At 32.2% G+C, this 11,849-nt stretch overlaps 1 protein-coding gene across 2 annotated transcripts; it reads left to right on the top strand.

The window, feature by feature from the left end:
- The first annotated feature begins 7,487 nt into the window (after positions 1 to 7,487).
- On the top strand, positions 7,488 to 10,842 carry LOC145132875 (uncharacterized). 2 transcript variants are annotated; one of them, XM_079067825.1, is made up of 6 exons: positions 7,488 to 7,806; positions 7,902 to 7,978; positions 8,088 to 8,124; positions 8,814 to 8,940; positions 9,037 to 9,181; positions 10,467 to 10,842. In XM_079067825.1, exons 1-6 carry the CDS (start codon positions 7,680 to 7,682, stop codon positions 10,719 to 10,721), a joined length of 768 nt encoding a protein of 255 aa, XP_078923951.1. In that variant the 5' UTR covers positions 7,488 to 7,679; the 3' UTR covers positions 10,722 to 10,842. The 2 variants fall into 2 exon arrangements, with proteins under 2 accessions (XP_078923951.1, XP_078923950.1); XM_079067824.1 differs by having other exon boundaries at positions 8,811 to 8,940.
- Positions 10,843 to 11,849: the final 1,007 nt, after the last annotated feature.

Genomic DNA, 11,849 nt, shown 5'->3' with positions numbered 1-11,849 from the left:
TACCTATATTTGTCAAAACGTGTCATAAGTGGTTCAAAACTAGGTGAATTGTCGAAAATGGCCCATTTCTTCTAAAATATTCATTTTAGACTTATATTTATGAAAATATTTAAAAAGGCCCTTGTTTATCCAAAAATTCCATTTTGGTCCTTTAAAAATTGAGATGTTCAATAATTCTTCAATTTCATTCCATTTTCCAAAATGGTCCTTATATATATGTGGCCGAAAATAGTCCCCAAAATATCATTATTTCCATATTTTACCCACTTTCAAAATATTATGTTCAACAACTTGTTTAACACATTTTTGAAGCAAATCCTTATGGTTTTTGACATAACAATTTATGATTAATATTCCATAAACATACTAGTTTTTGTGTTCTAACATATAATTGGTGATATATAGTTCAAAACCTTGAGACTTGCTAAAAATCTCGAGTGCTTGAACCATTAGATGGAGTTCATAACTTTAAGCATATAAATCATAACATACATGCATAAACAAGCAATTATACTAAAATTTCACAAGACCCTTGACTTGTATCCTCCCCCAAAACTATGAAAAACATCAAAAGAGGGGCATGAAGCTCACCTTGGGCATAAGATAGTGTAGTTGAAGAGATGAGGTGAGAATTTGGAGCCTAGAACACTTGAAGTGTTGGATGAACTCCTTGAGGAAATTGCTATCATATGGTTATGAACACATAAATTTATGTGTGAGTAGACGATTTAAAATGACTAAATGTATGAAACATTTACTAGACATGAATTAACTTACAGAAGCTTAGAAGGGGTTGTAAAGAAATGGCCTCTGGAACTTGGTTGAATGTTTGAGAGAGTTTACGGAGTTTTCACTGAATGAAAATGAGTTTGTGAAGTGTAGAATGGGGTTTACGCCCCTTTCATATGGAATAGGAAATTGATGGGATGTTTTCTTGGAATACTGTTGGGTATTGCATGAATTACTGAAATTTGTATTGGAAATAGCCACTTACAGCTAATAAGCATCGTAAATGCATTTGAGTTGAGAGGAGTTTATGGTCTAAAAGCATCCTAGGGTTGAGTTCACAGTCATATTGCCTTCTAGGATTGAGTTTACGCCCACTAGGTGGTCCACCAAAGGAGTTTACACCCTAGATTCTTCCTAGGATGATGTTCACGACCTAGCTTTGGCTTCTTAAGGCGTTCACGGCCTAGACTAATGACCTTAGGGTGGTTCACGACCAACAAGGGTCCACTAGATGTAGTTTACGGCCAAAGCTTGACTTGTTAAGGGTGTTTACGGCCATGGAAGCTTCTTAGTGATGTGTTCATGGCCTTAGATGTATAGGATCTTTAATATGTTGGTTTATGTGATCATATTTGACGTAAGTTCAATGTTACCTTAATTTGCACGGCTAATGAGAGTTTGAGGGTAACATAATCCTCAAAAACATTACATTACCCAGTTATAATAATAGCATAGATACCACTATTACATGTACGAGACTCCTTTGGCTTGGGTTCTAGACTTGGAAATTTCTAGTTGTGACAGATTATTGGTGTATGGGGATCAACCCACACACAAATACAACACAACACCATGAAGAACAAACTAGCCTTATGTAATAAGCCCAAATACTCAGCAGACCGGTAGTTCGTAACAAGGCAAACCGACCCAATGAGCTGGATAACAATATATTATAACAATAAAATCATCCCTACGAATCCTCAGACAATATATCAGGAAACAAGGAAAAAGAAATTGTGACATCCCCATTTTCACGGTTAGAAAAGACCTTTTTACTTATGCTTATTTTAAAAACGAAGTATTCTTTATACAACGGAATTTTTCCCATGAAAAGTATTTCCGAAAAAATGTTTTTCGTTGATTATTAAAACTTGGGATGTCATAACCGATACAAGAAACATAAGCATAAACGTAATCATTGCTAGCCTACAACATCTAATGGCCTACATTTCCTCGAATCTCTCATCATTTCCAAACATCAAATACCTTCGTATCGATACCTGTCATATAAAGAAACTGAGTGGGTCAGGTTGGGAAACCTGGTGAGTATATAGGGTTTTCAACCCACAATAATATAGTTAATATGCTTACTTATCAAACAGCTAACCTGATTATCCATCCCTATTTTCTTCTATTTTTATTCTTAAGGATCTACCCTAAGGGTAATCATAATTATCGTTGCTGACAGTACCGTTTCAAGGATTTCTCTGCAATACATATTAGTAGGTTTTCTTTTATATTCATTCATAAGGGTCTATCCTAAGGATCATCATAATCATCATTGCTGACAGTACTGTTTCAGATATTTCTCTGCAATACATGTCAGCAGGAAGTAGAGTACATTAGATGGGCACAAAGTCAATCACCTACAAGTTATAGACCTGCCTGTGTTCCGCGTGACTGTCTTGAATAGTCTGGTGGTCGTCATCTATACTCTATTAGATGACTATATCGCTTAGTACAATAGTACTAGTAAGTCAAGGCCTATTATTATTATTTTCATCTCTCATCATCCATCTCCCTCATTATTCTATTCATCCCTCATTACCCATCACTACCCAATATATTATAGGTACGAAAATACATATGTATTAAATCATATAAAAATCATCTTATATTGTTTCATCTAACATAGAACATTTTGGTTACAGATAAATAGCACATATAACATTTAATTATCTAAATACTTAATATCTATGTGTAAGATGAAAGTAACTATGCACTCACTTGTTAAAGGTGGGTGACTTGTGAATTCGACAGTGTTTCACCTAACACCTTTAATTTTTCTTTGATGTGACCCAAGCACGAATGTCACTATGTCTTAGTCTTATTTTGTTGGTGAATAATGATAGTATAGATTTCTCACTAATTCCAATGTCTACATCCAAATCTATCAAGTAAGGAACAACCAGGTAGGATCATATCGGAGGTAGGGTCCGTTTGACATACAACATATACTGTTTGAAAATCCTACTTTAAACATCTCATTAAATGCAGCCTAGACATCACTCCCGTAAGTAGATCAATATGTATTTTAACTTGGAATCACTGATAAATCTTATTTATAGGCTCATAATAACGATTCTTATTATAAATATAAGTTACACTTGAATTAAAACAAGTGTATCTCAACTTACAAAGTTTCCAAGCGCGAACCGGTAATTGTGTGGGCATAACTCTGACCCGAAAATTTTTATTTCTCCTGATCTCTGATGCCGTAGGGCCTTCCTAAAGTAGTCGGGAATTAGGGAGTAAGGGATAAAGGCTGTGAGAGAGTTCCAGAGAGATTCCAGAGGAAGGTGTGAAGAAAGGTGGCTGAAAAATGAACTATATATAAGGGGATTTCGAGGGCACATTTTGCACAAGTCAGGTGCATACCGCGTGTTGAATCTATATGCCCAATAACCATTATTGATTGATATTAGTAATAATATATGATCATATAGGGTCACACATTTATCAAGTTGGCACATTTTGTATATTTATTATTAATATTACTATTAATAGATAATATCAATTCTTGTATTCATTTAGGGAATAATTATTGTTTTGTGAAAATAGTAATTAAAGAGAGTATAACTACTTATTATATCATATGGTATGATTTAATAAGTCATGTACAAAGTTTTGGACACTTTGGTTAACCATGATCAAGTTAATGAGTTAACATACCATGATTAAAAAACAAGCTAGACAATTTGTCTTCATTTTAAGCGTGACCAAAATTATTATTATAAGAGGAGAGCTTACTTGTCAACTTTCTTCTTATATCCCCATGCTTCTAAAAGGCTACCAATACTTTATATTATTATAATATAAAGGTATGTCTTGCATGAGAGTATACAAGGAAGACATTTGCATGGGTTATTGGCTAGTTATTCAAGCTCGTTTCTTCTCTTCCATATGATAGCCAAAATTTATTCTACTCTCATCGTCTCTCCCTTTGAGGCTAGTTTTTGGTGATTAGAAGCCCTCTTGAGTTGTCTCTTTTAGTTCTCACTTGAGTTAAGTACTTAAAGGCTTTAGACAATCAAGAATACAAAGAGGAACTAGCATTCCAAGTGCCTTAATCTTGATGGTGGGTACTTGTAGAGAAAATCATACTCATTGATTTTTCTATCTTCATTAACACCCCAAAAACAGTGGGTTCAAAGGCTTCAAAGGTTGTCATTCTAAAACATTTTTTGGTTGTTTTAATATCATTCTAACCTCTATAAATGGATCCTAGATGGGTTGGTTTTGTTATAAACTCTAAAATAAAATTGTTATTTTTAACGCTTCTGCTGACCGACTTTTATGAAAAAAACACATATATTTTGTATCAAAATCCATCATCGCGCACTTGATTATAGGAGGGTGACGTGGCTCCATGCAGATAGTGACATGTGGCAACATTCTGGTGGCTAGTTAGAGGCACGCCACACGCCTTGTCTGCGCGTGCGCCTTCGCTTGCGCTTTAACAATTTTCCAAAAATTCATATTTTATTTATACGAGCTCAATTTTTGACGTTCTTTATATCCACATGTAGCTATCAACGAGATCTACATAGATTCCGTCAGCTAATTGTCACGTTATTTTTAAAGCTATATTTTTAACATACTTAGGCTATATAAAATCACAACTTTCTCATACAATATCCATTCTCGACCGTATTTATGTCGACAGATAGGTATTGATGAGATCTTCAACTCTCGTTTTGATTGTTTTTCCTAACAATCGACCGATTTCAATTTCGTTTTATGAATCGTATATTGTTGTGCCGAAACTTCTAAAAACCGTATCTTCCTTATATAAAGTCATATTTGGACGTTCTCTATATGCACAATTTTATGATCACTACGACTTTCGTTTAGATTGCTTAGGCTAATAAGAAACCCATCTAAAATTCACTTTTTACGACGCGTGTAGCCGTGTCGGTTTATTCGTGAAACTTCGAAGAAGCATAACTTTTTCAGACGAAGTCGGATTTCAGAGTTCTTTATATGATTGAATTTAAGAGTTGTTTATATATAAGAGCCTCGATACATATTAGTAAGACATAACTTTCTCAAATTACGCAATTTTACTACACTCCTAATTGACATCTAACTTAGGCATCAGATAACAATACCAATACCAGGGTCCATCCCTTAGTATCGCTTTCTAACCTATTGTTTGTCCACCTTTTGCAGCATGCCTTCTAGATTTCCTTATGGATTGCAACATCTATAGTTAGCATTTTTTTTGGCTATTTTATAGTAAAAAAATTACATAATTACTAGTATAGTCGTGTTTATATATATATATATATATATATATATATATATATATATATATATATATATATGCACAGACATACACACACTAGTTTATAACCCGTGGGAACCACGTTTACAAAATTAATTAAACTTTTATAGAAAAAACTTAAAATTATTCATCAATTATTTTAAATAAATTATTAATTAAGATATTTTTTTAGTTATGTAAATTTTAATCATTGATTTAAATAAATGTGTGAAATTATATCACTTTATAATTTGTATTAATTTTATTTTAATTTTTATTCTAATGTTAGTTATTTAATGTAATTAAAGTGAAAATTTAAAATTTGAAATTTAAAATGGAGAATCAATAGGTTGACAAGTGACATGCATTAATTAGGAGGCATAATAGGGTGACACGTGACAAAATGAGAATAAAATATGCATTAATTAGGAGGCCTAATAGGATGACACATGTCAAAATGAGAATAAAACTATTCTTTTATTAAAATAGGGATATATATATATATATATATATATATATATATATATATATATATATATATATATATATATATATATATATATATATATATATATATATATATATATAGAGAGAGAGAGAGAGAGAGAGAGAGAGAGAGAGAGGTTCAAATGTAGATGTACATATATTATACGGACGTATGGACAATGTTATTTTGTGAGAATGACTAAGAAAATTTGGTGTTTATTAATGTGAATATGTCCAACCTCACATAACTATTATCATCATCGTGCATATTCACTAATTAAATCATTTATAAAAGTATTATGGACTTTATTTTTATGATTCTCATTCTGCCAGAATGTGTTCTTGATAATCATATTTATGTAAGAATGAGAATGAGTGAAAGACGATGCGTGAGAACAAAAATGAATAAGAATTAGTGACAATGCATGATAATGACGATATTTATGTGAGGTCGAATGTATTCGCATTACCAAACAACCTATTATCTTAGTTATTCTCAAAGAATATCAGTGTCCACACACGTCCACACCAATATATGTCATTGATATTTGAACACACACACACACACACACACACACACACACACACACACACATATATATATATATATATATATATATATATATATATATATATATATGACAAAACAACTTAATTGGACTCCGTGGTCTATAAAATCTTATGGATAGGTTACAAAAAGTTTCTAACTTGTAAGAAATGTCCAAAATTAAAAATTTCCCCTGGATTTGGTCTCTGATGGATTTGAAATGACTATTTTACCCTTATAATTTATTTTTTCGTTTTCTTTATTTATTTTATTATTTAAATAATCAAAAAAATAAAAATAATATCTCACCCCACCCATCTCTACCCATCGTACCCCCACCATTTTTTTCTCTCTATAACTCTTTTTTCTTATCTTCTTCTTTGTCACCCTTCATCACCCTTCAACTGCAAATAAAAAATCACACACATATTAACAAAAAGAGTCAGTTGAACAAAACACTCAATCGGACCAAAATGAATCAATTAGACATGTTAAGAAACCTTCACCTTCTTCATTCCATGTTCTTAAACCTGTAAACAGAAAAATAAGATGGGTTTTCAATCTGAATGCGGAGATGTGTTTCTCATTTAGTCTCCATCATTCATATATGAGTTTCAAAGATATGGGATGTTTTCTCCATGAATTAGTAATCGATTTTCTAGGTTATTCAATCAGTTTCAGAGTTAATGAAACGTAGAGCAACAGGGGGGGGGGAGCGGCTGATTGGTAGTAGGTTGGCTAATTGTCAGCAAAAGAATTCTTTTTGTTTTTAGGACCAAAACATGATAGAATTTTGATTTTGGATATTTTATGCAGGAAATTGTCAGCAAAGTTTCAATATTTTCAGAAAAGTTTCACTTTAATCCAATTTTATTTTTTAACAAAAATGTTCTGATTATTTGATTTTACATTATAATATGTCATTTTCTGTTACAAATTGACTTTTTTGTTAATTTGAGACGGAATGAAATAATTAGGACTTTATATTCAAAATTTTCTTTTTAGACTAAAATAAAACTTTTTAAAAAATATTAGGATTTTTAGAATAGTGACTATCTCCTTTTCTACTAACTATAATTTTTTTTTAGACCCTATTCAAGATTTTTTTACAGGGACTAATTTTGAAGTTTTGTCTACATATATTGATGAGAACTTTTCTATACATAGGGTACATAGCTGACTGGACAGTAGATCTCTCTCTCTCTCTCTCTCAACACAGTGGTTTGGAAGTAGACAGTTCCAACGTGATTGTCAAGGAGAGAAAAGAAGGATTTTGAATGGTTCTTTAAGATTTTAAACAACACCCATGTATTTAAACCTGTAAAAGACAACTTTTAGGAAAACCTTTTTGATTTCGAAGGGGGAAAAGAGATGGGAAGTTGCGGGAGGAATGGAGCAGTAAGGCAATACATAAGATCAAAGGTTCCAAGACTTAGATGGACTCCTGATCTTCACCGGTCTTTTGTTCATGCCATTGATAGACTTGGAGGTCCTGAAAGTAAGTTTTTTTTTTTTCCTTGTAATTAAGCTCTAGTAGTTCTCCAATGGCTGATCATGGTGCTCTTATGATAATGATGGTGTCCGTATACGCAGAAGCTACACCAAAGCTTGTTCTTCATATGATGGATGTAAGAGGACTCACCATTTCCCATGTGAAAAGTCATCTTCAGGTTCTTTTTCTCATCATCCTTCTGCTTTTTATTTCTTTATATTCGAAAAAAAATACATCTTCCTCATGTGAAAATGTTTTTTTATTTGGTGTTATACAACCGGTTACAGATGTATAGAAGCATGAAGAGCGATGGAAATAGACAAGGTATACTTCTCTTCCATATATTCTGTCAAAATACCTTTTTTCTTATTCATACGACTGAAACACCATTTTTAGCCAAACTAAAAAATTCTTAAAAAGCATGTTCCAAATCTCTTCAAATTTACTTCATATTTATTATAACTATGGTTTTTTTTATTTTTTATTCTTTTCTATTAAAACAAGTAACGTATATATAGAAAGATCCCAAAAAAGTTGCCAAAATTGACCCATATTGGTTATGAGACCTGTTCAGTTGTCTGGAACGCCCAACTTGCAAGACATGATCTTTGTTTGCCAAATTTTGTAAAAATCTAAAGAACAACGGTTAAATTTGTTGAAGTTTTTTCAAACGTCAGATCGTCTTTTTGGAGTAGAATACATATATGCCTCCTTTTTTAACTAATGTTTCCCTAAATGTGGTTTCCTGAGTAAAATTGAGAAGTAAAGAATGGCATAAATTTTTAGTGTTTGTGTTTTTATAGATTCATCATAACACCATGTTTAATTCGTTTTTCTTATTTAATTTGGGGTTGTTTTTAGTAGAGTGAAAACACAAACACACTTTCTAAAATAAGAAAAGGCTTTCTCACATGCCATCTTTTTGTCTCTTTCTGTTTATTTCATATTGTAGGGACACTATTTGGTCTCACTTATGCCAACTAATAATGATTTTTGTAAACTTATCTTAGAAGATGAAGATCCCAATTCCATTGGATCACACAACAGAAGGCAATCTCTTGATGATCATCATGATGAGTGTCTTGATCATGACCATACCATTCATCCTCACAGCTTCATTTACACTCCCCCCTCTAAAAGGTTTGCATGCTCTTAATATAATTAACCTACAGTCATCGATGTTATTTCTTAACTTATGCATGGTTTAAAGAGACACAACAATGTTTTGTATTGTAGAAAAGAGCAAGAAGAATCAATTGGGAATCTCAGATGGCAGCAGCAGCAGCAGCCTCCTATTTCTTTTTCTTCTTTCCAACATTTTATCTTGCACCCCTCCTTTACCCATGTAAATCCTCTTCACCCAGAATCTGATTTCCTAAAGGTACTCTCTCTCTCTCTCTCTCTCTATATATATATATATATATATATATATATATATATATATATATATATAGTGTGTGTGTGTGCATGTGTGTACGGAGAGAGGGAGAGGGAGAGGGAGAGAGAGAGGGGTTGTTGTTCATAGCAGCTTTTAAACTCTAGTAAACAAAGTAGCATGATTTCTTGGCATGCATGTGTAGCTTTCAAAGTCAGAGAATATGCTGCTGCTAGAAAAACCTGCTCGGTTGCGTGGACATTGATACTTTTTCTGGGCTTTGTTTTTACACCATTTCTGCACCCTAACTACTTCTACGCAAGAATTTCTGTACTTTCTACATTGTGTTGTCAAAACATATGTATGCAATCGGAATGGGAATCTTTTCTACCAATACATCCATGTCTTATATCGTACCTAAAACATAAAATATAAGATTAATATATAAGCACATCGTCTAATTTGACCATGGTCCGAAAACATGCATGCCCTCGATGTTAGGGCAAGGTGTGATTTTTTTTTTGTTGTTTGTTTATGACACCATTGGGTTTTTGTTAATTTTTTTTTGAGTATGACACCATTGGATTTTTGTTATTTATTTTATTATTATTATTATTTTGTTATTAGGGATTGATATAACTCCTTAAAAAACTTGATATATTTTATATAAATATTTTTTTATGTGATGTTTTTTTAAATATACAAATTGTATCTTTAAATCATGTTTTGGAAAACGTCATTACTTGTCATGACTCGTAAATTTAAGACTTGACATTGCTGTCACGGCATGCCTCATTCTATTTCGAACTTGAATTTCACAGGTCGACCTAAGTCTGTTCAAGAACTTTTTGGAATGATCTAGAAAGCTTGAGTTAAAACTTATACGATATTTAATATAATTTGTCTTTAAAACGTTCTTTGTACGCAAGGATGGTTGTTTCGTGTGGAATTTATGGCGTAGGTACACTTTTTTAGGTGAAAATTTTCAAAGAATGTAAAGGGGTTAGGTAGGAAATTAGGTGCTTCTTGATTTTGTAGGTGTTTTTTCTCTTATTATTTATGATTTTAAGTCTCCTTGATTCGAATACAATATAGAAGAATCTTATAAACCCTAGTAAGTTGTATCTCCACGCGATTCCTATACGAATTGTTGTATCACCACAAGATTGTTTTCACACTCGTGTACACAACAAACTATACATAAACACATGCATTACAGACGTTATATATAGAGGTTAAAAAACTTTATCATAGATTTTCTTAATTCTTACAATGATGGTTGGTTTGACAGATTCCCAAACAAGGAGATGGAAATTCTGGATCGTTTAAGAGAAGGAAAATGGAAAGTTCGACAAGCACTGAAGATGAAGATGGATATGGATTATTGTTGACACTTTCATTGCCTCACCCCTCAACACAAAGGAGTAGTAATGCTTCATCAACGAGTGAAACCAGTGAGGTGTACTCGAAGCCTGATGTAAACGATGGTTCTTTGAACAAGTGTAGTGTTAATTTAGACCTATCTATTGCCTTTTGTGGCAACTGAATATAAATTAAATAGGTTTTTTTTTTCTTTTAAATGGAATTGTTTCATTCCACATTATCCTTTTTTATTGTTTTAGTAACGGCTTTAACTAGGGTGGCAATAAAGACATTTTTTCTTGCAATGTTCCTACTATTTTTTACTGTGACTTTACCATTAAGTGCCAAACGTCTTTAAAAGCATTTACGGATCGTATGGCCATATATGAACCTTAGTCAGTAAGAGGGGAGAGATGTAAAATGAATAGTGGTTCTTAAACAAGTTGTTCATATTGCAGAAATAATGCCACAAGTCATTAATAAGATAAATGGAGGTGCAGAGAAAGAATTAATTAATGACCGAAGAAAAAGGTCCCATCATATTTGACTTCATCCGGGAGGTACTGAATTAAATCATGAGGAATTTGGATGTGTTTGAATCATAATTATGAGATTTTAGTTTTTTGTTGGTGCAAAAAAAAAAGTATGGATGTTGTATTTATTAAAGAGAAAACTGTAAATTGGGGTATTTGTTTGTAAAAAACAAATTGGGGTTTGAGTTAATAAACTTTCAATTTTACATATATAATTTTTATGTAAAAATAGGACTTTATTTTCAAAAAAAATAAAGTTTAAGATTTTCTTGTCAAATCGTTGAAAATATTAGGACTTTAGTGTATATATATCTTTTTTTTGGTTAAAAATTTAATGGTATGATACTCTTTAAGCATAAGAGTTATTGAAACCTTCTCTAATCAGCTAGATCATATTGAAATCGTTAACATTTGATTCTTGTTAAATCGTTTTTTTAATTTCAACAAATTGACATTGAAAAAATGGAGATAATCAAGAAAGAACGAAAGAAAGAAAGAACCAGGGTTGTGTTGACTTTTTGTAGTCCCAAAAATGGAGAAATAAGAAACCGAAAAAAAAACGAAATTGCTAGCTCTTCTTTCCGTTCTCCACATTCACACTTTTTTTTACTAGGCATGTGTTGTCTGTGTTTGTATAATCTGTCCCCACTTTTTAGTTCAAGATTTGGCAGCGAAGCAAGAATAAAGTTTTACAAGTCTTTTCACCATTTCTCGCTCCCTTTTGCATATGTTTCTCCTGATCGTGATTGTGTCAGGGTGAAGATGATGATGGTAAGAAA

The sequence above is a fragment of the Lactuca virosa genome, chromosome 8 (genome assembly GCF_052849685.1).
Source record: "Lactuca virosa cultivar CGN04683 chromosome 8, Lactuca_virosa_CGN04683_v6, whole genome shotgun sequence".
NCBI classification, from domain to species: Eukaryota; Viridiplantae; Streptophyta; class Magnoliopsida; order Asterales; family Asteraceae; genus Lactuca; species Lactuca virosa.
The sequence above is the reverse complement of the archived record's forward strand: the minus strand, read 5'-3'. Positions and strand labels throughout refer to the sequence as shown.